At 34.0% G+C, this 25,749-nt stretch overlaps 1 protein-coding gene across 1 annotated transcript in view; it reads left to right on the plus strand.

The window, feature by feature from the left end:
• Window positions 1-25,749, plus strand: part of LOC145684089 (succinate dehydrogenase [ubiquinone] flavoprotein subunit, mitochondrial-like) — a 107,729-nt gene that overhangs the window by 46,533 nt on the left and 35,447 nt on the right. The window contains exon 10 of the mRNA XM_081755974.1: window positions 11,162-11,356. Within this exon, the coding sequence (XP_081612100.1) occupies window positions 11,162-11,356 (195 nt within the window). The remainder of the gene's footprint in view (window positions 1-11,161; window positions 11,357-25,749) is intronic.

Here is a 25,749-nt window from a genome sequence, read left to right on the forward strand (position 1 = left end):
ACTTTTTCTCCAGTGCAGTTGGGTTTTATTAAAGGTAAATCCATTCTATCTTTCAACTAGTATAATTTATGTCAAAAATAAGTGAACATTTAGACAATTCCGAGACGTTTAGTTGTTCAGTTTAATTATAATACAGTGTCTGCTATTACAAGCAATAATACAATTAATCAGCGTTCTTTCAACCTACTTCATTACCACTAAAATTAAAAACATCAAATAAACATCTCTTCAGCTATTGTTTAACGCACAATTGCTTAATTAACTTCTTACGTTTCCAACACCATTCTAAACATTTACACCATCTCTTCTATATATGGTTACTTCTTCGGAACCAGTTTGTTTTTCATCTTGGTGTAATTCTTATTTTCGTTCCCGGAAATGTGACTCCATTCCCCAACCTTCGTTGAGCTTTCTGATAATTCTGCACGTAGCACTAACGACTTCTTTATAATCCGAACTCGATGTTCGTCTGTCACCTTGGATCTGAATTCCTTCTTCAATTTGGTACTTCCTACCGTATTATTCCGTACCAATAATTCTATACAGTGCATAGTTCTTGATTTTGTTTTTCCGGCTATTGTGTGTTATCGTGGATTGCTTCCTGAATTCCTACCGTTGTTAATCTACATCCTTGTTCCTGGCATTTTAGCTTTTAAACGTTTATTCTGATACTGGAACACAAAGTGTCAAACATGACTATTTGGTTCCCTCTTGGTCTCCTGTTTTGGATGAACAGTCTATTCTCAGTCGAAGGTTCAAAAGTGCTGGGAGATTAAGTTCATCTAAAGAAATGGTAGCCTTTTGAATTGCGGTGATCTTTCCATATTACACTAACCAATTGCACCCAATGATAGCATTTTTCAAAGATTCATAAGTGTAGCTTTCCGCGATATGGTTTCCTTTTCGCTGTGACACCATGATCTTACCAAACATAGTTACAGTACTATTACACACTGGCATCGGCGAAATAGGCTCTATCGGGATGATGCTTAAATAGTTTGTACATAAGGTGGACAAAACCTAAGAGGGGACATCGATATTCTTCTCAAAGGTGAGATTGATTCCATTGCAGGTTATTAGTTCAGCTTTTTCCTTCCGGTTGTCAATATATGATGATGGTTCCCTCTCTATTAAACAATAATTAAAATAAAAAATTGCAATTTTCTCAAAAACGGCTACAACGATTTTGTTTATATTTCATAAATCAACTTTTCTATAAGCACCCCATGCTGCGACATAAGTCATTTCTCCGAGAAAAATCGTGAAGGTGAAATTTACATTTGGGGGTAAGTTATTTCAGACAATTTTGTTCATATTTCATGAATAAGCTGACAATACGGCATAACTCATTTGTACTGAAAAATCTATATGACTAGTTTATTTTTGGGGTCGAGTTTTTTTTTCAGTCGATTTTCTTAAGAACGTCCCAGGCGATTTTGTTCATATTTCATAAATAGCATAACTCATTTGCTCTGAAAAATCTGCGAGGGATAGTTTATTCTTGAAGGTGTTTTTTTCGGACGATTTTCTCAAAAACGACTCAGGCGATTTTGTTCATATTTCAGAAATAATTATTTTATTATTATTTCTATGCTGTTGCATAAATAACTTCATGAAAATATCCATAAGGGGTAGTTTGCTCTTGGAGTTAATTTTGTTGTTGATAACTTTGTAAAATACCCCTCATAAGATTTTGTTGTTATTTTAAAAGCAATTATTTTAATAGTAACTCTAACATATAGCATAAGACATTTCTTATTGAAAAATCTACATGGGGTAATTTACTTTTAGGAACAAGTTTACTTTTAGGAACAAGTTTTCTTTGGGTGAAATTTTACGAAAACACCTTATAATTTTGTTCGTATTTCACAAGAAAATGTTTCATCATTAGCTGCAACACAACATGATTTAGTTTAAGAAATTGGAGCGAAAAAGTTTAGAGCGGCAGCCCGTACATCTTATTGTTCTTATATTTATGGTTCTTATATTAAATATGTTCAACCTTTGAACTAGTATGCTTTATGCGTGGAGTCAAAAGTCCGTGAACATATATCGAATTCCGTGACGTTTAGTCATTCTGTTTAATTTTAGTTCAGTATCCACTATTATAATGTGGTCAAACATTTATATTTCTTCAGCTATTATCTTATGCACAATTGCCCAATTAACTTCTTACGTTCCAAAAAAACATTTCAAAGGAGTACAATATTTACAGTCATCTCAAGGTATATGAAAGAACAGGTAGCCTAAGTTCGCATTTGGCGTTCTAATTGGTTTTCTGTCCGTCACGTCATGTGGAGGGACTTGTGCCCATCTAGAAACAGTATAACAACTAGCATAATTCGTATGCAGTGGTTTACTTGTTCTCTTGAACAGTACATCGCGATACCCAAGAATGTTATAAAATAGAGAATCTACCCACATGTATCTTCATGCTATTAACTGAATGAAGCCAGAAAACAACCTAGCATTGACACGTCTGATTGGCTACTTTCGTTTCCGCCATACATGTTGGCTTAAAACATTGCGATCTCCATATGTAGACATGTAGTGTGTCTGTCGTTTATTTTTATTTCAAGTTTTTGCTTCAGATTGATATTATACAATGGTTACATGCCACACGTATGGGTGTACAAATGGGAGTGAGAAGAATTTACTCGGAATAACCTTTCACAGGTAAGAAAATCACCAATCATAGGATACGTATGGCTGTGACGTATGGCTTTACGATTTTGTGGTATGGGTATATCCTCTATTTTATAACATCCTTGGCGATACCTCCACTTGACGTCACCAACCGCAAAGTATCCTGGAAAAAATTAGAGTAGAAAGGCTGAATCGAAAGTTCCTTTCAGTCATCTCTTGGTGCTACAGTGAAGTTTCTTCCCTTCTTCTTCGATGGCTTGTGCTACTAATTAAATCCAGTTTTGATTGGATTCATTCGACTGATCTAAATTATCACTTTAACCTTCCACAGGTCTATTTGGAGTCTAGCACCAACTATGGGTCTACTTATTTCTAGCGGTCCTCTACACTAGAAATGCGTTTCACTGTCCTAGAAAAAATAACTTATTTCCGAACAAAACTACGCTAGAAACATTCTCTAACTCCATGATAGTCATTCCAGACTATTATTTTTCATGATATGCATCAGGGGCGGATCCAGGACCGACTTCTGGGGGGGGGGGCGGTGTTTTGTCATACTGTTGGTACTTTCAAGGGCTTCAAACTTTGGGATGGGTTTTATTTATATATATAAAGTAAGAAAGTTTCCTCTTCTGGGAGGGGCGATCGCCCCGATCGCCCCCCTCTGGATCCGCCCCTGATATGCATACAGAGTGTAACTCCTTTTTCTCCAGTGTCTATTTCAGCTTGATAGTGCTGTATTTGTACCATACGTAGGTATGCATGTATTTATGAGATAAAATTGCTAGATGCTCATGAGTTAATAGAATTCCGAAGACATTCATTTGCAGATACGTTGTCACGTACAGGCGTCCCATTAAAGAAATGGAACAGTAATGATTCTATTTCAAAGAATGAACTTTAAGATACATGAAGAGAAAGTCATATATGTGGAAAACATCAACAACATACTTCTATTGTCATTGTCATAATTCCATAACCTAGACGTCATATGCCCGCATACATATACGGATAGCATATACCATATATTAACTAATATGGGTGCCACTGTTTGAAAATTTACAGACTAAATGAGAGGTTGCATATGAAACAGGACTCTATGAGATATTAATTTTCCCGGGCAGACTATTTCTTCACACTGCAGTACAGCTGTATTTTATATTTACAAGCACAGGAGTTACTAGTGTGAAAACATTACAAGCGCTATAGGAATTCGTATCACTGCGAGAAACACATTAATGTATTTGTAAATACAGCATACAGCACTAATCTAACCTAACCTACTCTACTGAGCTGTAACGTAGCACACATTGGTGCATTGTTTTGCATGATAAGCGTTTTCATCGTACAACAGTCTGCATGTATGTTATCAATCTTTACGCTATTATTTGTGAATGTTCGAAGAATATAACATACAATATCAAGGTGACCAGACGTCCCGTTTTAGCCGGGACAGTCCCTTTTTTCCAACTGTTGTCCCGTTTTTTTCTGATTCTCGAACGGGACGCCTAAATGTCCCGTTTTTAAGTAAAAATGACCTAGGTGTCCCGTAATTATTATTCAATATATAAATCGTCAATGCAAATTCTACTCTCTTTCGTATCAACACTCGTTGCCAAGGTTCAGCCGTGTCTAGAACTTCTGAATTTTCAAATGGAAATTGAGTTTTCGTGATTCAAGTGCGAATTGAGTGGAAATTCTGAGTGTTCAACTAGTTAAAAGAATTGTTAGGTAGAACTTGCAATCGGGAACCATTATTTGTTGTGTGGTACACGTAAAGTTAGAAACGGTGTGTTATCACTCTTACTTGTGTATTTTGTAAATTGAGAACACTGCTGAATCCCAAAATGCAATCTGGAAGTCAGATATCCCCCCCCCCTCGTAGCCGATTCGTATGCGTCCCGTTTTCGCGAGTGAAAATTCTGGTCACCTTGTACAATATATTAACATATTATTTAAAGCAAGAAAGTAACATAAAATAATTTCAGAAATTGACACTACACTCTTAATCTGCACGATTACTATTATTATTAGAAGAATTATAATTTTTGAAGTATCATCTACGACAGTGATCACCAAACCGTCGATCGCGAGCTACTAGTAGCTCGAGGGGATATTTTCGATAGATCGCGTTAACGCTCCGGTTGGCTAACCTTGATTCGTCCACTGAGCTGACGCTAACGACAACAATTGCTTGTTTCTCCTGCGCAATTGCCATTGTCACCCTCATTTCATAGTTGATTGTGCACGTTATGTGATTCGTATGTAGGCCTATGTTAGACATTTGCTGATTTGGATACTTTGATTTCATATTTACTAGATCAGTGGTGTATTTACGATTTTGTTTCGGGAGGGGCTTTGCTAACTTTCGGGGGGGGGGGGCTTTGCCTGGAAATGTGAAAATTCTGCACGATATTTCATTTACTTTACTATACTAAGTAAGATTTCGGGGGGTTTAAGCCCGGAAGCCACCCCCCTAAATACGCCACTGCTAGAAATACAAGTTTATAGGCAATAAACAAATGTAAGATTAAAAAAAAAACAAGTTGGTAGTTCGTTTGGTTGGTAGTTCACGGTAGGATTTAAAAACGGCACGGTAGCTCAGAAGTTTCCTAAATTTGGTGACCACTGATCTATGATGTAAATAGGATCAGTCATCATTGCTATAGTATACCGTGATATGCGTTCTTCAAAGTTACTGCATTTATGTTTTGCTTAACGTTAACGAAGGGGAAAAGAACAATTTTATATGTAGTTGAAAAGAGGAGGGAGAAATTGGTTGTGATATTGGCTAAGAAGAAAATGTATCACGAAGGACATACTAGAGGGTATGTTGACACGAAAGAGAGGAAGGGGACAAAGGAGGTTACAGTTGATGGACGGTATCAACACAGAAAAATCGTACTTGAAGACGAAGAGGTTAGCCGATGACCGTGAAGCATGGAAGCTTCAAAGCTCCGGCAAGTGACCTTCTAATGATGGCAGAATACCTATAAATGATGATGATGAATAGTAATTACGCGTATTAAGTTACACTTTCTGTCGCTCGCAGACATATCAGTATAAGGAGAATTAGCATGTAGGCGTACGTAAAATTTATTAGTCATGGAAAGTAGTCTACAATATTTTCTTTTAATACCATTTTGTACATCAGAACATCACAAACAAATGTCAAAATTTGCAGTAAATAAAAATAAATAGTGGAAACCTATAGTCACGAGCATAATTACAGCATTATTACACAGACAATACGTGCCAGGTTTGTGTTATTTATTTCCGAATTTTCGTTGATAGCAAACTAGGAATTGACAATGTCCCCTACAACTATTTAAGGTAAAAAAAAAAAAAAAAAAAAAATCTTCCATAATAGGATCTGAGGGGAATGATTTAAAAATACAAGTTGCGTTTCCCCGCTGAATTGCTAAACTAAGTATCTGTATTAAAAATTGTTTACTTCGCGGATCTCCTGTTTCGCAACGAGCTGTGAACCAATTTCTTTCGATAGATTCCTTGCCTCTTTGCTGAAAACACCCATTGTTTCAACAGCAAAGGGAATGAAAATATGGTCCTCTTTTAAGCACGTATATTTTAAATGTTTTCGTCTTCACGCTATCTCTGCCGCATTTCCAGCTTCCTTAGATGTTGATACGATATGAGAAGCTGCAAAGGTGTCAACACAAGTGACATCCCATATTAGACATTGCCCTTTTTCCCAGGGGATTAACGTGGTGCCATCTGGTCTTTTCCCATCATTCCTTGATGAACCAGATGGTTCTAAAGTTGAGGGCACTTCTATACTGGCCAAAGCACGCTTTAGGATATCATTTAATTCAACGTGTCGGGACACTGCCTGCGCTTTTAGAACAGCTTAATGGATGCAAACACTTTTCATTGACCTACTCCCGACAAATCCATGTAAAATTTTTACACATGTTCATGCCAAGGCGTAGAGCAATACAAAGACGAAAAGAATTGTTATCCATGGGAATTTCAATATTCCTCGATGGAATTGATTGCAACCATGCACCAGATTCTTTTTCTTATAATGCCTTAAAGTGAGCTATATTAAATACATTATCCAAGACTAACTCTTGTTCAATAATTGATTTTAAGATTATTTTGTCCCAGCTTTTCTGCACTTCCAATGTGGATGGTGTATAATTTCCAAATAAGAACTTCCATACGTCAATTGCCTCTGTCAAGTGATGAATGACCACATCATCAACAGGAATGCTAAGAATGTTGGAGATGAGTGGTCTCACCCCATAGCAAGAGAAAACAAAAGCTGGAAGACTGAGGTCTGAGACTGCGGATGTTCAAACCTCCGACTTGAATTGGAAGAGTAGCTTATGTCCATTGTATTTGATTCATGGATATATTTACAATAGACTCTAATGCTTTTCTCAGGCAGGCATTCATTTGGAGAAGTAGAGATGGCATATACCATGTTGGAGTAGTTCGAAGAAAATATTGTAACTTTGGTATACCCATGCAGTTTTTTAGAAAGAAATATGCCAAGTGAGATCGTAAATTTTTTAAACGTTCAATAACATTTTTAAACTGATTTAGGTGCTCATTAAAAGCTATTTCGTTCTGTTTCATGCAGTGGAGCACCTAAAAGAAATAACTGGTTCGCATTAACTGTTCGAATACCAGGAAGGAGCTGTTGAAATTGTGATACAATAGTGGGATCCACTTGTCCAGATCTAAAAAACAGTTCACATTTAGAAGGATTAACTTCTAAACCAATGCGATTAGACTCCGCTAATAAAGTATTCACATCCTGAAAAATGGATTGTGGGGACCCACCCAAAGTACCATCATCCAGATAAAATAAGTTTAGTTCAGATGATAATTTGCGAACTAGAGGATGGATTGATAAGCTGAAAAGCATTGGGCCAGCGGGATCCCCTTGTTGACAACCGACCTGGGACAGTATTGTTTTCTCTCCAAAAAACAGCATTGTTGGACAAGCATAACTTTGCCAGAAAAAGGGATAGGCGGCAGGGAGCTGTTGCTTTATTTCACTTAGCATAATATCACGTTCCACTGTATTAAAGGCATTTTATAGTCTACTTTGAGAATGACGTGCTGTGAATTTTTATGGTTCTTGATAAAAGTTCGAGTTAAATGGATAATTGCTTCACACCCTCTTTTCGTTGCGAACCCTAATTGGTTGGGCTGGAAATAGGAAGAGCATTGCTGATAAACACTGGAGCATGCGAGCTTAGAAGCCAATCTTCTTAAGGTGCAACCTACAGCTATTGGACGAATTCCACTTTCTTTCTTACGGAGTGCACAGAGTGTGGCTCCAAAGAAATATTTTCGTATATCTTGAGGCACTCTTCCACACAAAATAAGATTAATTAACCTCGTTAGGTTTTCCAATAATATTTCAGCTACTTCCCCTGCCGATTTGGATAACAGATCCTTTAGATGTTGTGGAGATAAGCCATCAATGTCTGGAACTGAACCACTAGGAAAACTGTAGATAGCTCTCGAAACCATCTTAGCATCCACCGTTAAAACAGGGTCACTTACTAAAGGAGGATCTTGAAACGAAGGTTTCCTAGATGGCATGGGATGCTTGTTGGCGAGAAGCTTATAGGTCTCCTCGCACTGGGGCCAATTTGTCATCTGAGCTTAGCAATCGAATTGCACCTTTTGTGTCAAAATACGAAATTTTTCCAGCCACCCTTTTGGAAATCTCTGATTTTTCTTCTTTTTGAAGCGATTTGTTGGCGAAGAAGACAAGTTTAAATTTTCTTTCACGAAGTTTGTGAGAGATTTATTCTTTCTCTCAGTTGGTATATGGAGACAATAATAATAGAAACTTAATAATTTTTTCCAGGCAGAGGTGTCCTCTGCTTCACATATACTATGAATTTCTAGTTCAGCATGTTTACGAGTGTTGTGAATATTTAGTCCTTTTCTTGTTGGAAACGTTTTTAAACATGAAGGACAGGTATGCACACTGTTTCCCGATAACTGTAAATTAGTTTCAGATATATTAATATTTGCCATGACACGGCAAATCAACTTTTATAGTTATGTTTACAATATTCGTGTTCTCGTGGTTTGAATAACGACAAAATTAATTATTCATTTTAGTATACTACATTTTTATACATCTTCTAATTCTCGTAAAACATTTAACCTATTCTAAGCTCTGAGTCAAATAAAAGTAGAAATCACAGTGATAATTATTTAAAAATAAGTTTGGAATTTATTTTCCAAAATAGAACTTTGTCGCAAATTATTACCATACAACCTATTGATATAAATATAAAGAAATTAGCAATTTTAGAGGAAGAGAACTTGCACGGAAACTAAGTTTGTAGCGTCTAACTTCAAATTATACAAAATATAAAAATACACAGAATGATGGAAACATTAAATACATATCTGTTACATTAGTATCATAACTGATGAGAAATCTCACAAATAAGAGAAACAGAAATTACAAGAATCATCTTAGGTAATAGTGCAATTGAATAAAGCCGGAGCAAATAAGTCGGCCAATAAGAAATTACGTTTTCACAAAAGATTAGATAACATTAGTGAATATACATGATAATATAACTAGAAGTAAGAAATATAAAAGTAAAAAAAGACAAGAAACCAGGTACACTCATGTCCAAAATGATTGTCGTATATCTATAACTGTCTTCTTGTAAGAATATAATTTGATAATGATTTTGCAGGGTACTTTTAATACTGATACTATGTTTATAATCGGGAAATGTATATTTGTGGTAAATTTCATAGGAAAAGAATTATAAATACGAGAATTAAAATGGCTAAAAGAAAATGTTGCTAAATGGACAAGAAAGTTTTATTTTTGTTTTATTGTTCTTATTTACTGCTCTTTTGACATGAAATTTGCCACATACATGTCCTTGCCGGTTATACACATACTAACATTATAAGAAATACCGAGCGAATTCATTATCAAATTATATTCCTACAAAAACATATTTATAGACATGCTACAATAATTTTGGATATGAGTGTACATATAAATAAAGACAAGATATGATATGTCACGAAAAGAGATTCGTTACAAGAATTCATAAAAAATCTATATAACTTAGAAGATTATTACTGCTTATTGGTTTCAAAGTGTAATTATCATTACAATTTGTAGCGTGGTGTTTCATCAACAGATCTCGGTATTCGCATAACTGTAAAATGCGACGTATGACGCAGTAGTGAAACAAAATGCCGGTGAATGCTTATTATGCGAGGAACATAAGTCCATTTTAACCCCTTTCTGCATGATTTTTTTTGTTTTAGCGAAAAAAAAATCAGTATTGGAAATCCTCATATGGGAACTTGAAAAATGAATTAAAACTTGAATTTTAGATTTTTCGCTTAATTCCGACGAGAAATAAGCAAGTGACACACTTACAACTCACAAAGAACATGCCAAAATCTCTTATTCATACAAGTCAATATCTTACATAGCAGACAAAACAGTCATTTGATGCCTTTGATAAATCACAAAAAAGCTAAAGTGAAAAAAGGGTATGTGGCACGGCATGCGGTAAGGGGTTAAGGTGGCATTTAAAGTTTGAAAGTGTTGCTGAAGTCCAACGTCAGTAGGAGAGTGAATTTGAAAGAGAACTTCTTTCACGCTTGACAATGAAGAATATAAATATTCTTCTCACGGGCGTCATAGCTAGAACTAGAGGTGTGATTTTATTACCGGTTTTCTGAATGTGGTAAGTTTGAAACGCATGGTACAGTCACGAACATTAATAAATGGAGGTTGGAGCCATAAGAAATAATGGTTTCAGCCTCCATTTATTAATGTTCGTGACTGTACAATACTATTGTATTGTGCGAAAGAGAAGTCCAGAAGACCTCGTACAGCTACAAGTCCTACTTGGCTGTGGTTACAAAACCCATTTTAAGCACCTTCAGTAACTGTATAGCTGCAGGAAACTTGTATTGTGCTTTATTGCAACATAAATTTGTGATATATAATTAACATTAGCACTTTTCCCTCTGTATATCATTATATTACGTCACATTTTCATAGGAAACTCACTTTTGGATCAAAAGATCAAATATATTTCAATCAAAAATTTTCTTTTAGGCCTTAGTATATTATCTGGAGAACTACATATAGTGTAGCCAAATCCAAACTATCACTTAACTCAGTATGATGTCCTTATTCCGTAGAAAATAAGAAAACTCGATTTAGGGGCCGTTCAAAAATTTTATGGCCCCTGATCCAATTTTAGATCAAAAGATCCATTATATTTCAATGAAAATTTTTCTTGTAGGCCTTCTGGAGAACTACATATAGTATAGGCAAACCCAAACTATCACTCAACTCAGTATGATGTCCTTATTGCGTAGAGAATACGAAAACTCTATTTAGGAGCCGTTCGAAAATTTTGTGGCTCCTGATCCAAAACTAATTATTGACCAAGATCGCAATCTTTTGATCCATTTGTTTATCATTCCTAAAATTCTTGTTAATTTGAAAGTAATTATATTTTTCTAGGTAATTAGATACAGTGACTATGATGAAATAGTTCCTGGTTTGTATGTATGTGGAGAAAATGCCTGTCTCTCTGTCCATGGTGCTAACAGATTAGGTGCCAACTCTCTTCTCGACTTAGTGGTATTTGGTCGCGCTGTTGCCCATACTATAGCAGAATGTGACAGGCCAGGATCTACAGTTCCTGATCTTGCACCGGTAAGTGCGTTTATTTTTGGTGCTAAAACTTTAAAAAAAAAATACCATTCCTATCTATAGTTTTGATATGAGAGCTGTAGAATAGTTAGCAAGATCATCTACCAGATCTGAGAACTCGCCTTTGTAGACGTTCAGCCTCAGACTTAATGCAGACTTAATTGTAGAACGTAAACTAAAATGACTACTTAGATATATTCTTCTCATTGGCATTACAGGGGGGCGCGGTGGCTCAGTGGTAGAGCGTTCACCTCTGGTGCTTGGGGTCCCGGGTTCGATCCCAGCCCCCGCCAAGTGAACTTTGTGGTGGACAAACACCGTGCTCGTGGGTTTTCTCGGGGTTCTCCCGTTTCCTCCCACTTTCTTCATTCCACCATTTCACTCATCTCTCACCATCACCGTCTCCTTTAGCCTAACCGGCATAACCGTGGGACGTAAAACTTAAAGATTTCATTTCATTTTCATTTCATTGGCATTACAGGTGTGATTTTACCACAAATCGATTTTGGTGCTATTTGTCAATTTATTTTCATTGCAAATTTATGAAATGGCATTATCCTGAAGGGTGACATATTCGTTGCGCAACAGCTAAGGGTTACCAGGTGGCCCTATTTTTGATCCTCTGTGAATAAGTCGTGAGTCTCGCCTTAGCATGAGGGACGTCCCGTTTCATCTCCAAATGAGAAACATAAAGCATTCCTAATTTCATGGTTGCTTCATAAATGTACATAATTGTTTTCTCTGAATGCAATCCATAATATTACATTCTGCTACATAATGTGCTGTTCGTATATCATGTTATTCGAAGTCGAATATTCATGTTTTACGGACATTATGTTATGCGAAGTCCAATAATCAGGTTTACGGATCTGTAGTTAAGAAATGTATGGAGAGTTAGTTGTTCGGGGTGTCAAGAAGTTATAAAATGCTAATAAATTGTAACAATGTTACACATGTTAACTTTTCACTATTACGTGACTAATATTTGAAGACAACGAAAGATAACAGTTACAAGAATACCCCTTTATGATATGCCTACACATTCAAACACACACAAATTATACGTTATGTCTATTTGGAAACGTATACAAACCATACAAGTAGTTATCTCGAGGCAGGTCTGTAGCTAGAGGATGGTCAGGAAAGACTCAGTTCCCACCGCAACCACCTTAAGCCCCACTGAAACTTTCAGTTGATTGTTGATATTTATGAACAGTGGCGTATATAGGGGGGCTTAAGCCGCCACGAAATTTTATTTACTATATTAAAGTAAGTAAAATATCTTGCAGAATTTTCACAAGATATAAAGTTACCAAAGGAATAAAGGGATAAAGTTAGCAAAGTCCCCCCGAATCAAAATCGTAAATACGCCACTGGAATAAATGTAAGAGTAACTCAAGTTAGCCCCTCCCTAAATGTTTCAGCCGCCCTATTTGAGTGTTCTAGCAACAGGCCTGCCTCGAGAAACTGAACTAGTTACGGCGTTAATTGTAATCTTTAGTGATTAGTGTAGAAATCCCATATCGAGCTTGGTGACGTCTACATTGATTCTGCTTACAACAAATATAAAGGACATGTTAGTTGTAACAGTCGTCTGGTAACCTTTATCTGCTACGTCAATTATGTATCAATCTTTACGACAACAAGATGAGATAAATTAGCAACCATTTATGTGTATATTACTTTGCGGCGCTATCCGTTTTCGAGATACAGCGCCGCAAGGTAATAGAGGTTAACTTCGTGAAGTTAGCTACCCACTCGTCGCGAATAATCATGAAAACTGCACCAATCGGTTCGGAATTGTTAGGAGAATTTAGGAGTGAAATTCCGAAGTTTAAAAGTTAACGGTTTTCGAGATATAGGGCTACAAAAGAATGAGGGCTTAGGTCCTTCGCAGACTACACTTTGTGACGCGAAGACGCGCGACAGGGTGTGTCGTCGCGTCGCTGATACTCGACACACACCCGCAAGGCGACAGACCCTAGATCATACTTCACGTATCGCCGGAATGTGACACTTTTTTAGCCAGAACAAGGGGATAATGCACGTTATATACAGTAGTTTGTATGCAATTTTTAAATGGACGTAATACTAAACAATCTGTTATATTCTTTAACGACAAAGTGCAAGCACATCTATGAGGAGTACTGTATGTATGTAGCCTGGAGTTAGCTGTCCCCCTTGAGCCGCAGACTAAATCCAGGACCTATATTGCTAAATCCACCACTGACTACATAAGGTATTACCTTCATGCCTCGCGGAGTCTCCTCATAAATTTCATTATGGAGTGCCACGAGGCATCAGCGTTATGCATCAAGTACTTATAAAATATTATTTTTCTTATTTTCGTACAACATACATATTAAACACACAGAATATATAAAAAATAACGAAATATTATGAAACTACATATTGGCCTGTGGGATTGCAGTTTGTGAATGTGTAAAATATATTTGGAAATACCTGGTCATTTGTGCTATCTTAGTAAAGTGAAGCGATAAACAATATAGTTTTAAGAGTCAATTTCCACCTAACAGTTCATTGGTTTGGTATCGAATTTTGGAAAATGAAAGAAAGAACAAAATGGCAACATTCAGTGTACTTACCGATACCGATTGTAATGTAAATTCAACTCATCAATGTATATTAAAAACTTTTAAAATCAAAAATAAAAGAAACAAAAAGGCTGAGGTTCCGTAAACGCACTTTCAAGGAAGTGAAATCTAAAAATGAAAGTGAAAATGTCAAAATACAAAAACAAAATAAGGGACTTACAGGGATTTATTTGTAGCCAGGGAAGCCTGGGAATTTCCCCCCTTCTAAGTTTTGGTTTCCCTGTCTCTAGATTTAATTCTATCTTCTCAGCCTGGGAAGATATTTTCCACCTTTCTTAGGCTATACAATCGATTTTAAAGTACAATAATTCAACTCCATATTTTAGTAACAATTCTTTACTTTTTTAGTATGTTTATTGTTACGAGCTATGCTGGTCATGTTTATAGAATTGTTTCCCGAAGAAAAATCTTGCAGCTGATACCACTGATTATCATACTTCATAATAATAATAATAATAATAATAATAATAAGAAGAAGAAGAAGAAGAAGAAGAAGAATAAACATTTTTAGTTATTAGTGAGCAGTCACTACAGTTGAGAATTGGTAGTTTCTTCGTTGACAAGCACCTTAAAAAGAACATAAAGAAATGAAATTAGACTATATTTTAATAAAGGAAAAGCTTCTGACGATTAAAAGGCAAGTAATTCCGGTACACAAAGTAAGAAAGTAAGAGGCTTTTGTGTTAATTGTGAATGAAATCGTGTTGAAAAGACAACTGTGATATTTAGAACTGCCTTATGTTATTGCGCAAAATCGTCTGTCGTTTACCGTGCATTTTATTAAATAGTAAGAAATAAATGGAATGAACCTCGAGCAAGTTCTCTACTCTAATGTTACGTGTTCAAATATTATTGATTTTGTAGCTACAGAAATGAACGAAAAATGACCCAGTATCTTGCGAATTCCGATCAACCCTTCGCGCTAATGATGGACGAATCCTCCACTGTATCTCATAAATCTGTTCTCATGGTGTATATCCGTACTGTAGTTAATCAGGTGCGTAGCAATATATTTTTAGGTTTATTTAAGATATAGTTAACAATAGGTAGAGAGGTTTGTGATTCCATAGTTAAAATATGTGAAAGTATGAATCTTTCCAAAAGGTTTTGCTACAAGCCAATTGGCGAGAATAATTGTCTGCAAGAATGTTAAACGGCGACAAAGAAGTAATGCAAATCTCAAAAATAAAATAAAATAAAAAAATAAAAGAATTAAAATTTTCCTCTGATGATTCAGCCAGTGGCGGCTAATGTTAGTGTTGCAGCGTTGTGCAACGACCAAAGTATATCAAGAAAAAAATATTATTAGCAATAGTAGTAAGAACAGAAAAAATATTTTCTAATACTCCCATATATACTTTAAATTACATATTTTTTTAATTCTCTAACTACCCGTTTCGTTAATCCCTTTTAAAAAGCGAAAAATAATCCGTCACAGAGTCTCTCATTTATATTGTGTTGCAGCGAGCATGCAACGACCAGATTCCTTCAGCGCGGGAATTGGAGCAAATGTTAAGTCTCCTAGTAGAATAGTGTCCTTTTCTCACGAACATTGGAGAAAAGTGCAGATTTCTCACGAGAATTGGTATAATTTCGCCTTATTTCTTACGAAAATTGATACAAATTTCCCTTATTTTCACCAGAATTGGAGAAAAGTGCAAATTTCTCACGAAAACTGGTACAAATTTCATTCATTCTCACAACAATTGGTCAACAGTGCAAAATTCTCACGAAAAATGGTACAAATTTCCTTCATTCTCATAACAATTGGTCAACAGTGCAAATTTCTCACGAAAATGGATGCAAATTTCCTCTTGAGTGTTTTATCATATATTTTAATACAATTTTATATTAATTTATACAATTTATCTTGATTACTTAATGTTTTTTCCCCCAAGTCTTTAAGAAACTTGTTTCTTCCTTGGTTATTCCTCCTTCAAATGCTGAAAATACCTAAAGGAACTTTAGAACATGTCCACACAAGTCTTTTTTGTTAATCTTGAACGCAGTTGGTCTTGGTATTCAAGAAACTAATTCTAAAGAAAGAAGGCATCTATAATAAAAGAATGGGATGTCGTAAGCTGACGTAAGTAAAGGAGAAAAGCAGAAAACAAAAGGATAAAAAAGTAGTTGTTATCGAAGAATGTCCACATACCATTGGGGCAGGGGGTCCATTGTTCATTGGATAGCCGACAAACACCATTGTAATCGTAGCAGATGCTTCTTTTGGAGGTGTCTCGTAATTCCATCATTGTGTCAATTAAGGAAGTAAGAAAATTGTCAATTTAATGTGACATATGGATGTTGCACAATACTTGAACCGTAGGAGGTGAGAAAGACATGTTAAATAAGTTAGTTTCATGTATTTAGAAACATGGGAAACTCTGGATAAAGCATAGCTATATGTTAGGTAAGAATGGTGTAGGAGGGAGGGAGCCCTTTGACGGAATAACGAACGTAACATAGACACCTGCTTGTATGTGTGTGTTCCAGGGTTTTTGGAGGTGGAGGGAGCGAACTGTGTTCTGGACATTGCTTAATGGGAGAGTGTGACTTCTACTGCATGGAAACTGAAAAATATGTGAAAAAAGAAAGAAATAGGAATCATTATTCTAACGACAGAGAATTTAAGAATGAGATAGGTACGTGTCACTTTTTAAAAGTTAATGTATTGCTTCCCCATACGGAGAGACCACACATAAGATGGAGGGGTGAAGTGTGTTTTTTGTTTTGTGAGCAAAGGATCACTTTAAACGGGTGTTTGACTTCTTACGCATTTTGTTAAGACCTTGCCACATACGTAGAGGGGAAAAAAAAGAGTGAGCGTTGCTACCTGAGTTTCAAAGAGGAAAAAAAGAGTGAATGAATGTGTACGCAAGACAACTTTCCCTTTTGTGCTTTTGGAAGAAGTGTTGAAGGAAGATTTCTGTAGGTATTTCCGCATAAATGATTTTATCCTTTTAAAAAACTAGAGTAATGAATTAATTATTTATGAATATTAATGAGATGATAATGAATATTAATGAGATGCTAAAGAAAAGGATTACAAAGAATGGATTTTACTGTTTTTCGTATATTTAGAGGCATTTTGCGGATATATGTAATATACAGCACTGCGTATTGTACATAAATGTATGAGATAATGTGGAAGGAAATGCGCGCAACTCTAAGAAACATATTTTATGTAATGATATTGTATTTTCAGTAGCTGATATGGGATTTTAGCATAGAATATCATCTTTTGGATACTGCATGGGTCTAATGGGGTACGAAGCTTAGACGAATGACAAATTGCATGTATTTGTGATTAGTTTGTAAGTGGGTACATGTATGTGTAGGTGATATGGGATTTTAGCATAGAATATCATCTTTTGGATACTGCATGGGTCTAATGGGGTACGAAGCTTAGACGAATGACAAATTGCATGTATTTGTGATTAGTTTGTAAGTAGGGTACATCTATGTGTAGGTGATATGTGATTTTAGCATAGAATATTATGTTTTGGATACTGTAAGGGTCTAATGGTGTACGAAGCTTAAACAAATGACAAATTGCATGTATATATGATTAGTTTGTAAGTGGGTAGATGTATGTATGTATGTATATTGGTTTGATATCGGACATGAATATATGTATCATATTGTAGACATATTATCTTTCGTTTGCATGTAAGTGTTTTAAGCATGTGTTGTTGGTTGCGTAGCTTTAGGGGCTATAGTAGGATGGATGCAAACACCTAAAGTGTTTCTATTCTATTAATATTGGATTGTAGCCTTATTTTATCGTATTGTAGAGCTGTATATGTTGTTGTGGTGATACGCTATGTGAATGCAAACACATGAACTGATTGTATTATATTAATATTGGATTATATTGTAGGTTTATATTGTGATTGCATATGTATATAGATTACCTTGAATACCATGTTAGAATGTATATATTGTGATTTTTACATATGTAGATGCTTGCCAAAGATGTTCTAGGGGGTATTTGAAGCACAAAGGATATCACTGTGTTATAACCCATTTACATATAGATATCTTTTCACTACAGTATTCTAATGTCTTATATTGATACCTTTACTGACTTCTAAGATGCTTGTTCATCGTATAGTAGACATTATGACAACAATATGGTTTCGAACTTACGATCATTTATTGTAAGAACATAAAATACGTATAAATAACCTTATATGAAGCATACGTATTCTTCCTTTATCTTATATAGAATAAAAATACTTCGTATTATATGAATATTTGTTTGGAAAAATAAAACATATTATTATAAATTGTAACGCTTTATTGTATTTATATACTCTACAATATTCTATTTTGCAATATTGGCATATTGATATACATATATAGATATATTTAAATAAGATATTTACTATACTTAGAATATTCTTAATAACTTATTGACATATTTACATTATATATACGTACAAGTACCAACAGATAGCAAAACTTATGGACATATTTGAAGATATTATGACCATGTTATGACATTATAGTACCTTTAGACAGTGTACTATTTACATATACAGAGAATACCAATCATTTCACGCACTTAATACTTTGATAACCATATGGCAATGTTCTATAGTCAGTAATACTGTTATGATTTAATCGTCGTCTTTTATTTTGAACTTTCTGATGTGTTTTAGTTTCAGACTTGGATACAATGACAAACCCAGGCTTACGAACAATTCTTCCTGGATTGTGTAACTGTTTTTTGTCAGCTTTATCTTGAACTAGTTGATAAAAATGATCAAAGTTAATTTCTTGTCGTGTACGATGATTTAAAGTAATTCCTCTAATTTTAAATACATAATCTACTTTCCCTGTTTGAACTTCTTTCATCCTATAGGCATAATTTTTTGGCCCTAAGCCTATAAAGGCATCAATTTCCCACCCATCAGGAACTTCATTAGTTAACTCACCTAAATAGGAACCCAAAGAAAGTGGAGGCTTTTCATTACGTTGTTGCACAAACATAATACTATCAGTGTCGCAGTACAATACACGCTCAGGATCTATAACTGTTAGTAACTCATAAAGTTTTAGACGTGCCCAAGAGGTGATGAAGGCTGCAAGGACAACATTGGAAAATTTCCATGGCTTGTTTTTGTTTTCAATGTTTTTATATGATACAATGAGATGCCGCTCTCCAATAGGCAATACAGTTTGTACCTCATATTGTGGTGCCCATAGATAACTTAAAAAATTTTCTGGTGTATCTACAATTACAGATTGAGATAAATCTGTTCTTTGTCCCCATTTCCCATACAAGGAATTGAGAAATATTTTGGAAATATATCTTAGACCTGGATTTGATTCAATGTTATTTTCCGTTAACTGAATGCATTCATGTTCATAATAGTCTGCAATATATTTTTCTTGATCTTGTTTAGTTTTGCACCAGCTAGGAAATCCTGAAGACTCCTGCTTCATTTTTAAGAAGGAATTGACATAATCTTTAAACAGATTATTTTCTGATCCGGATAATTTGAATTCCCAAATTTCGATAATTTGTAGAATTTTGTATCCGAGATCTAAAGCCACATGAAGTTCAGGAGTACAGTATGTACCAGTAAGGACACGCTCGGCATCATTATGGATGCAATTGTTGTCACTTTGTTCCATACACGTACGGCATAACCCAAACAAAAGGCGATCATTACATGTATATGGTAAAATTGGAAAATATAAGTCTTTGGGAGGCAAGATACTATATTTCACTAATCCATGAATACGTTGCACTTGTGGAAAGTCCGGCCCCTTGTATATTATAGGTTTTCCTATAGGCAATGGCTTACGTGCCATTACCCAGGGGTAAAGACTGGTAACATCATAATATGACACAAACTCTTCGCTGGTACATTCGTACAAGGCATTAAAACATTCTGTACGCCCACCATGAAAACTATCTTTAGGTACCAGATGATCAACAAGATCATGACACTGTGTTTGAATAAACTGTTGTAATTTCTTATCATTTTTTACCATGTGGTCCCATTCACATTCCCACATTTGAATGACATTAAGATTTAATTTTTTAAGAAATGCTATTTTTGTGGTGGTGTTTTCATACCGATCTTGTAGCGATGTACCTTGTTTAGAGGATGAATCTAGGGACACGTGTCGTAGTGTAGGATAGCAGTTTAAACACCCGTGATAGTAACATCCATGAAATTCGTAAACTGTATTTGTTTTACTTTCAAATCCATCAACCTTATACCTTCCAAATCGTTTTTCTAAACCATTTCCAGAATGAAGAATTTTATTACCAGTAGTACGTTCTAAGTATCGTAGCCAGTACATTGCCTTCAGACTTTGACGATCACGATGGTCAAACCCATAAGGTGGAATAATTGGAATAATTTCTTTGGGTAAATATAAGGTACGATATGTTAGTATTGCCAAACTAGCAATAGTTGACGCGACGATAAAACATTGAATACCATTTGTTTTGTCTTCAATTAAGTTTGAAAATTTAATGACAGCCTCTGCTAAAATTTTAACATCATTCCGACAATATTCAATCATTTCCTTTTGGAGATTATACTCCTCATTACTTGCAACACGTTCTTTGTGCCATATGATAAGTTGTTCTCGATCTTCACTGTTTCTTGAATCAGGATCAAAATATTTTAGATCAGGAATTTTGCCTATATAATTTTGGTTTTCTAATGTATTAAACAAGTACGGGAAATCTCCCTTTCGTAAATTTGCAGAAAGACCTAACGTCTTAGGTAATTTAGATAATTTAACTCCCATATACAGATATGTGTCACGGAAGTAAATCTTTTGTCCTAAACGCATTTCAATAATTTTTTGCCCTGACATTATTACTTCAGGTGTAAAATGATGGTTTATGATCAAAGTTTTAGCACAGAATTGCATATCATAATTACTGCCATTATGGGAAAGCACAATGATTTTTTTAAACATTGGTCGAGTTATTAATACATGATTAACAAATTCTTCAATGTTGTTGAAATCAAACGAACGGAACCCATTTTTATCACCGCATACAAAACATGTATCATCAAGGTTCATGTCCTTACACTTGTAACAAGCATGAATACAATTTACAAAATTTACATGATGTTCTTGTTCTCCCTGTTCATTTTTAGGAAGTAACATTGTTTCTACATCAAAGATAATGTACAAAAAGGTATCTACATGTTGCATCATAGCCGTTTGAACAAAACAAATATGGTCATCGCTTACATATGTGTAACATGTTTTACAATAACGTTCACCACATTCATGTTCAGACTTGCGTGAACGCATGTCAATTATAGTACCACAAAGGACACAAATTTTCTTTGTTTCGCATAAACTTTTTCCGCAAACATTTATCGCTTTATGATTAGCAAAACATTCTTCTGAAGAAAAGTCTATGACAATCAAAGCATTCAACTTTAATATTATTATCATTATTAGAAACATTATGATACTTTTCGCACATTGGACATTTGAAGTTACACTTATGATTTTGTGTATGATGATAACCTTTCAAACAATACTGACAATATTTCCGTTTGTTTAATAGTGTTGTAATGTTGGTAATTAATTCGTAGTGTCCTTCACTGTACAAAATCAAAATTTTCTTTGATGCATGTATTCCAGGATAAATTACATTATAGTTTCGAGTTAATCCGTTCTTTTCGTAAACAACAATTTGATAATGAGGCGCTAGCTTATTTTGAAACTTTTTTACATCATTAATAGTACATCCATCATGGATTTCAATGTCAACTTTAGCACTGACACACAAATCCTTTGCTTGTTTCATCAATCGTTCAGAATGATTTTTCAATTCATATACGTAGTTATAACGATGATCAGCCCTACCCATTCCAAGAATAATACTCTTGGGAAGACAATACACATCCTTTTCTACAGGAATAGTACATTGTTCCAGGTGTGTTACAAGATCAACAAATTTTGATGAACCCCTTGTTCGTCCCCTACCTTTACGTGAATCAACAATATGAATTTTGAAATTTACTTTATCACCTAATAAATAATTTTCATTACTATTTAAAACATTTTCAATTTTACGAAATAGAATGTCAGAGCTTAAATCCGACTTTTGACGCCACGAAATGTATATTGGTTTATTAATGGTAGAAGCAGAACTTTCTATTGTTATACCAACATACATATCATCATCGGCATCATTTAAAACGTGATCCTTTACAAATTTAAATAACAACTGAATATATTTTTCAGGATCATCTATTCCGCTAGTTTGCATACGTTCAATTGTAACTTCCTTTCCTGTAAGTCCAAAATAACTATATTGTTTGATTCTACTATTAACAATACGAAAATATTCATTTGTTTTACCACACCCATACATGGTAGGCTGTGATACAGTATTAGTATTAGAACTTGGAAAGTTTATAAAATTTTCCATGAAAACGCTAAAATCATTTGTAGTTAAACTATTAGCTTTTCCTTCAGACACAAGTTCCATAAACTTTTCACGTGCTAAGTTCTTTATATTATCTTGACGAAAGAAGCCTACATGATATAAATCAATAATATCTTTTGCAGACTTACATTTTTTCAAAACAACATGAGGATCACAACCAAAATGCATAAACAACGCCTGCAATAACTTGGAATAAGCTTCATTGCTTACCCTTGCACCCGTAGCATGACATTGTGTTATCACTTCCCATGTAAATAAAACTTCGTTTGGATTTTCATATCCACGTGCTTGTTGTGCTGACAACATGGTACAGATGGCAGACTGTCCTTCCATTGTATGATTAACACACTAAATATGTAATTGCAATTTGAATTATTTTGTCTTATACAGTAAATATTTTATACAATGATGTACACAGAACTTTGATATTTGTTTTCACAGTTTTAAATGTCAAGGTTCGTAAGTAGCCTTTTATGATATGATTTACAATATGTTGACCAAAGATACACTTTTTTAAGAATTTTTACACTTACCAGTAAATATAATAATAAAACTTTCCCGAACTTGTTTCAGTTCACAACAAATTTAGTTGTAAGTTTACCGACACTACACTTGAAAGCTTGTCGGGAATTGCACTAACACTTGCCGTTAACTACAATCATAAAACTTCCCGTAACTTTTTTCAGTTTAGTATCGATGCACTACCACTTGTCACTCACTAACTATATTTTTAGTTCACCGAAGATATATTTTTAAGTTTATCGGTTAATCCTTTAGCACTTTCCGATAATTGTAATTTACAAAGCGCCGTAATAAAATTGATTTAGACTAATTACAGCACTCAAAGTACAAACAGGAAGTGTGTTTACTTTTTATTGATTGCTTATTATCAACACTAATAAATGGAAATTCCAAGAACTCCACACGAAGATTTCCGAAGATTGCCGAAGGTTCCCGAAGTTTCCCGAAGTTTTCCGAATATTGCCGAACCTAACCGAAGATGAACATAAGAGTTTATCCACAATTTCTGTACATGTTGGTTAATGTACCACACGAATGGTTCCGAAAATTGCCGAACTTAACCGAAGATGTACACGTTTAGTAAATGTAAATTGCAAAAGACTTGTAACTTTAAGATATATTTCAAAGTTTATTATTATTAGATGTAACTTTATAACAAAATTGGTATTTAAAATAAATGATTTAACAACAAAGAGTATACCAATGATTGGCTTTACTTTAACAGTAGTAATTCTATAGTGCGCGGCGCGGCTTGCTGCGCTGGATTTATACTTTCAAAATTTAATCTCGTACCCAAACGCATTTCGTTTTGTAATCTCGTACCCAAAGGCATTTGGTTTGTAATCTCGTACGCAGGTGCTTTAACATATTTTAAATTAATAATACAGATATTACACAATATGATGTAATTTGTAAATGCACTATTAAAGTTTGCAACACTTGAAATAATTATAACTACTTGTTTGTATGCTTTTCCATTGTGTTATCGGTCTAAAAATTCCTTTGTTAGTAATGCTAGGAATTTCTTTTGTTTGCTTTGCTACAGGTGTTTAAACTGGTTTAAACTAGTTTATTGTTTTTTGTTATACAATTATTGAGTTCTGCAGGAACTTTGTTGTTAATTTTTTTTATTTGTTTGCTTCATTAGAAGCTCAGAGGAATTACATTTCGAAAATATTAAAATTATCAAAACATAAACTTGAACATAAGAAAGTTATTTTTAACACATCACAAGACGATTAAACTTAAAATTTATTACATGAAACTTTTTGATTGTTAAATGGACAAGTAAAATTTAAGTCAGTGTTGCAATTGAATACACAAACTAAAAGTAAAAGAACAAGTTACCAAAAGTAAAGTGTAGAAACATAACTTAAAACACAATGTTGCAATCTAAATTGCAAAAGAAAATTAAAAATACAACTTACAAACAAAATGTACAAACCGAAAATAAAAAGTGCAGAAACAAAATTTTAAAAAACAATGTTGCAATCTAACATACAAAACGGAAAATAAAAAAAATATATAAAAGCAAAACTTAAAACACAATGTTGCAATTAAAAATGCAAAGCTAAAAAATACAGAACCAAAACTTAAAACAGTGTTGCAATCAAAAATACAAGAGCAAAAGTTTAAAATACAATGTTGCAATCCAAATTGCAAAGAAAAAAATTAAAAGTACAAGTTTAAAAATTGAAACATTCAAAGCTAAAAATACAGAATCAAAATACAATGTTGCAATCCAAATTGCAAAAGAATATTAAAAGTACAACTTTAAAACACAATGATACATTTTCAAATTCAAAACAAAATAAAAATTACAAGTGAAGAATTAAAAAATGCAAACTGAAAACTAAAAATGCAGAATCAAAATACAATGTTACAATCTAAAATACAAAAGGAAATTAAAAGTACAACATTAAAACACAATGTTACATTACAAATTCAAAACAAAATAAAAATTACAAGTTAAGAAATAAAAATGCAAACTGAAAACTAAAAATGCAAAAGCAAAAAATTTTAAAGAACACAATGTTGCTATCCAAAATACAAAAGGAAATTAAAAGTACAACATTAAAACACAATGTTACATTACATTACAAAATCCAAAACAACATTAAATTTACAAGTTAAGAAATAGAATTAGAAACTAAAATAAAAAAATACCAAAAGAAAATTCAAAACAATGTTGCAATCCAAATTGCAAAGAAAAATAAAAAATACAAACATGAGACATACAAACATTACCTAGTAGTATACGGATCTGTACTTTTACCGTCATTATTTTAATGACATGAGTTTGCAACACATTTTGGGGAAATAAGGTCCGTATACTACTAGGTAATGTTTGTATGTCTCATGTTTGTATTTTTTATTTTTCTTTGCAATTTGGATTGCAACATTGTTTTGAATTTTCTTTTGGTATTTTTTTATTTTAGTTTCTAATTCTATTTCTTAACTTGTAAATTTAATGTTGTTTTGGATTTTGTAATGTAATGTAACATTGTGTTTTAATGTTGTACTTTTAATTTCCTTTTGTATTTTGGATAGCAACATTGTGTTCTTTAAAATTTTTTGCTTTTGCATTTTTAGTTTTCAGTTTGCATTTTTATTTCTTAACTTGTAATTTTTATTTTGTTTTGAATTTGTAATGTAACATTGTGTTTTAATGTTGTACTTTTAATTTCCTTTTGTATTTTAGATTGTAACATTGTATTTTGATTCTGCATTTTTAGTTTTCAGTTTGCATTTTTTAATTCTTCACTTGTAATTTTTATTTTGTTTTGAATTTGAAAATGTATCATTGTGTTTTA

The sequence above is a fragment of the Thermobia domestica genome, chromosome 4, assembly GCF_964235325.1.
Source record: "Thermobia domestica chromosome 4, izTheDome1.hap1.1, whole genome shotgun sequence".
Lineage (NCBI taxonomy): Eukaryota > Metazoa > Arthropoda > Insecta > Zygentoma > Lepismatidae > Thermobia > Thermobia domestica.